Source organism: Nicotiana attenuata, chromosome 9 (genome assembly GCF_001879085.1).
Source record: "Nicotiana attenuata strain UT chromosome 9, NIATTr2, whole genome shotgun sequence".
Classification (NCBI taxonomy): domain Eukaryota; kingdom Viridiplantae; phylum Streptophyta; class Magnoliopsida; order Solanales; family Solanaceae; genus Nicotiana; species Nicotiana attenuata.
The window spans coordinates 35915174-35920327 of NC_031997.1; the positions used below are offsets into that span (position 1 = coordinate 35915174).

Sequence of the window (5154 nt, forward strand, 5' to 3'; positions counted from 1 at the left end):
TCTCATAGATGCATCTTATGTGGTATACATGGCGGGTGAATGGGCACATATTCACCTTTGATATTTCCAGCATTCATGGGATTCAATCCCAATTTTAATTGGTCTATTAATTAATGAGAACAAGCAACGTAAGAGAATTCGTAAAGAACTTTCTAGTTCTTTAATATTTACCCATGTGAATTCTCTTTTATTTTGCACATCATACTTGAATTAACATGGCTAAACCAATTATGCCAACTGGATAATTTATCAATATTGATAAACTTCAGGTTTACACCATGATGTGTGCAATTATGAATAAACTCCAAGTTTATTACGATATGGGTTTTTATATCAATAAATATTTACTTCATTGTGGTATTCTTTTGTTTATGTAGTACAAATTGGAGAATAAAGCGGGTAGCTTTTCACATACATATTACCCTGCTACAAGTTGTAGTAATAGAAGATATTAAATCTTTCCTTTATTTATAGTCTCAGTATGACCAACCGCTTTCGCGAATACTTTGAAAATTGAATAAGTTTCTTTGAGACTTACTACAACACAATAACTTATTGGTAATCAATTGTGTTTCTCCAAAATAGTATAATTGGCTCTTCTAGAGCTCTCAATTAATTTTGTAGTACCACATATTCATCAACACCTATATGGTGAGTATCTCTTTTAAAGAGAAAGTTATACCATTATGGTTATGGTCAAAATTATATGCAAGATCTGTTTCTTGCATTACCGTTGTCTTTTAACAATCACAATGCCAAAATATTTTGGTGTACAATAGGTACGTGACCAATGACCATTCATGCCATAATAATGACATTATTTTCTTATATCATCTCAAACCTCCTTTTAGAGGTGAGTGTGGTATATTCACTACCACTAGCACGTTCATATTCTTTGAAGAATGAATATGTATTCATAAATCAGATGTTGTCACATTCACATCAAGAATGGACCATAATCATCTATATGTGCTTTACAAAATCTCATGTCAAATCGATGACAAATATTTTTCACAGAGTGAAAGACTATTTTGAGAATCCTTATTGTTCTCATTACCACAAATGATGACGATTATAATTTCGTCTATTGCCACGTCCATATCCATTGATACATTTAGTAGTAAATTTTGTCTTCTTTCAGACTTATCACATACTGCTATCACATTCTCTTAAGGGAATGAGAATGGAGCAAATTCAATGGAACGAGTTTTCAATTCTTTGCCCATAATCACACATGAATTTGATCATGGCGAGGCATAGAAATTTTACCACTTCAGGTGGTTATAAGTTCTTACAAACTCCATTAGAGTTATAATCAAACTTTGTTGTCTTTGCTTGTATTTAAAATCAAAGTATAGAATAAAAGAGAAAAATACGGTAAAATACTTACCTTAAATCCAGAATTTAATCACGAATAAAGTACATGGAACAATTGACAATCATTATGCTCAATCCCAAAGTTTCTACTCAATTGGTTAGAGTCTCGTGCTGATAACGTGTTATAAAACAATAAAAGAAGAAGAAGAGTATTGCAGAGAAAAGTAGAGGGAGAGAATTCTTATTGATTTGGGATGAATTACAATGGAATAAAACCCTCTATTTATAGGAGAGAGTGACTTAGCCACCAAGTAATAAACCCTAGAATCTCTCTAAATATAGACATTCACCATAAATAAAATTCTATTTATAACATTTAGAAAGTTTTGTTCGATAGAGCCGATCGACTTTCTATCCCTGTCGCAAGTTATTCACTCATCGCGTATCACTTAAATAGTTGACGAATTTTCTATCCTTGTCACATCTATCACAACATTATTTACTAAACAAATTACAAAATGGACAACTAGCTGAATAATCATTTCAAAAAGATACAGAAACAATTTTGTAGAATTTAAGACATGCAGCAGAAGCAGAGAATCTCATAGGAGTGCAAACAAATCGTAGATTGTCCATTAAGGAACCTGTAACGGTCCTCCGGCTTGAGTGAGTTTCTTGATACACAAGCATAGTGCGTCGAAAGCATCAATTCAAAAACCAAATACCCAGAATAATAAGTGAATCAGCAATAACAAACATGGAACTACGGGCAGCAGATCTTCTCACCCACTTAAATATCAAACTATTCATTGCCTGTCCACAAAAATCCAGTCAAATGCAACCATGTACAGTAATATCTCCCCATCAATTATTTGCCTGTAACATAGGATTGAAATAGTCCAGAGTTTGAAACTGAAGTGCACTTCTTGAAGCAAGCTAAATTAGCACCTCAAACAAAACAGAGAAACGGGGGATACAAATATGTTAATTTTACTGGAAGGAAATCATGTCGTTATCAATTCACAACTGGTACTGAACAGAATATGAAATGCTTTTTTCCCTCCAATTTTAGTAGATGTGAAGGCCTTATTTATAAGGTGTTGTGGGATCTACATTTGAATTAATCAAAGATGGAGAAAATAAATCAAAGTAAACAATAAAATGGAACATAAATCAGTACTTTGTAGCACCCTTGCTCTATCCAAAGGAAATAGAAAAATTGGAAATTATTAATATAGTATAATAGTAGACACAAACTTGTTTCAGTATCTCCCATATCCATGTTTGATCAGTATTTCCCATATCGATCTTCAAGTTCCAAGCTCTCGAAATAGCGCCCACGCACTGACATAAACGAATCAAACTCTTCTTCCTTTGGCACATGAAAATAGTCTATCTTTTTTGTAACCAGATCATAAGTGTAGACTTGCTTGAGAGCACGAGTTTGTAAAACTACAACGAGAAGCTTATCATCATTCCAGATTCCCAAAGGGATTGCCTCTTTGGAGAAAGGTTCTATAATGAATTTCTTAGTCCAAGAGTATTGTTTAACGCCACTTTTATTCATCAGTACCCATAACTCAGTATCCCTAGAACCATCCTCAACGGAGACCATCATGGCAAGAGATCCCCTTAAAACCATAAGCCTTCTTTGAACATGTTCACGTTCAATTCCACGATCATCAGGAATGTCTACAAGTTTGAATTCGTCCTTAATCAAATCAAAGCAGATAATACATTCCACCGCTGAAGTAGCCAGCCAATACACAAAACCGTTCAGCGAAATCTGAGGTCCCCATGCAACAGTTAGGCTAAGAAGGGTGAACGGTACAGTTTTCCATGAACCTGAACTCAGGGTATAGACCCAAGCCATTTTGGACGCTTCATCATTACTCCGTGGTTCAAAAGGGACTTTCAAAAGTTTATAGTCATTGCTTTGTTGAACATAACCGAGTTTTAGATACGTAAATCTGGAGCACTCAGAAGGTACATTGATGCACCTGTACTTCCGAGTAGCAGGATTCCACAGGATAACTTCTGGTGACATATAGATATCCTTCATCAAACATATTAAACCATTGTAGTAAAACTCAAAATTTGCATAGTCCTTAGCCTCAATAGCAAAAGGTAAAGGCAATGGGTTACTAAAATATATTTGATGAAGATGGAGCAAAGAGAGGTCAGGGAAGCAGCCATAGTTCTCTCTGTTGTAAGCAATTTGATGGGTGAGGTGCAACTTAATGAAATGAGGGCTCTTGAGGAAATTGTACCATGATTTGCAGACAGACCTAAAGCGGAGCAGCGACTTAACAGGAAGTCTTAAGAGTATCTGCACCATTGCATCTTTAGGCAAACTGCAGGCCATGAGTGAGTACTCTTGTTCATCGTAGTTGCTGTTGATTTGATCCGCTATGAAATTAAGCTGTAAACTAATTGGTGCTTCACGTCAAAGCTTCTAGAGATGAGGAGAAGCTGAACCACAGAATCTAAGAAAGTCTAGTTCTCACAGATATTTCATCTAACAATTTTCTTGCAAATAGTGGCATCTCAACATTTCAAATACTAAATGAAGCATTAATCACATCATTGTCAGACTCAAACACTTAATCGAGCATAATCAACATGTAAAAACAGTATACAAACAGAAATAATGAGAAAAAAGGTTCCTTAAATTATGAGCTCTACAGCAAAGCAAAAGAGTAACCTCTTATATTAGCACAATGTTCCTTAAATTAAGAACCAAGACTGATAATTTCTCTTTATCACACGGTTGTTAGGTTTAATTAAATCATATGACTAGTCCAAATTATTCGCAGCAGTACCAATAAAATCAACAAACAATTATAAACGTATTAGCAGTAGGTCCTAAAATATTCTCTGCTATTCACAAGAACCATACACTCGACAGCGAATCACAATGCGGTTAAGGTGAGTCTGAATTTCATTGAAATAGTATAAGATTATGATAAAAGTATCAGCAAGTCGTCAAAAATCTTAATTTGGTCCAGAAAAGCATATAAAAATGGGACAAAACATACGAAATTCTGCTGCGGGAATATGGAGAAGAAGACATACCTGGACTTGGTGAGTTGACGAAATCAGAGGTGCCGATTATATTGGTGAACCTTGATTCATATTCACTTCTCCTTTATTGAACAATGATTTGATCGATGGAATTTAGTTGCATCTTGTTTATGATGATTTCGCAGTTAATTTTTTTTTCTTTGGGTAGGTTTAGGGATTTTGATCGAAAAAATCCACATGATCCCTCTCCTATTAGGATATAGGTATAAAATAGTATCTTAAATTTCTTTTTGACCAATTTTGGTTCTTTAAGTGTGTCAAGGCAAATAACTTTGCTCTTCATCAAATATACTAAGACCTCATTTGTTTTTTTATTTTATTTTAAGATTAAGTCTGAATCTTACAAGGCGTGTATTAAGATTTTACACATTTAAATTTAAATACACATCTGAATATTAAGATGTGTTTTATAATCTGAATATTAAATGATTAAGACTATTTGTTTTTTAACCATCCGAATTGTTTAACAAAAACAAATGTGTGTTTCGGTCACAGCCTATTTTTAGAAGAACTCGGGTTACTGATAACCAAGAAATTTTGTACTTTCTCAATTATATAAAAGGAAAAGACAAAAATAAGTAAAGAAATAATTGATTGCAAAGTTAAGATAGCAGAAAAATAAAGTGATTATATTCCAATATAGTCTCAAATGATCCTTAAAAAATGAAATTCTCTTCCCTTTTATAGGGGTTTACAACTATAATGTTTCCTCTCTGTTATGACCGAGTAATTATGACATTAATGACACTGATG

At 33.8% G+C, this 5154-nt stretch overlaps 1 protein-coding gene across 3 annotated transcripts; it reads right to left on the reverse strand.

Annotated features, from left to right (window-relative positions):
* LOC109232257 (putative F-box protein At3g20705) lies at positions 2362-4649 on the reverse strand. 3 transcript variants are annotated; one of them, XM_019397953.1, is made up of 2 exons: positions 4393-4649; positions 2362-3739 (listed from the first exon to the last, which is right to left on the reverse strand). In XM_019397953.1, the coding sequence occupies exon 2, from the start codon at positions 3680-3682 to the stop codon at positions 2606-2608; it is 1077 nt and encodes a 358-aa protein (XP_019253498.1). In that variant the 5' UTR covers positions 3683-3739; positions 4393-4649; the 3' UTR covers positions 2362-2605. The 3 variants fall into 3 exon arrangements, with proteins under 3 accessions (XP_019253498.1, XP_019253497.1, XP_019253499.1); XM_019397952.1 differs by having other exon boundaries at positions 2362-3746; XM_019397954.1 differs by having other exon boundaries at positions 2362-3373; positions 4393-4648.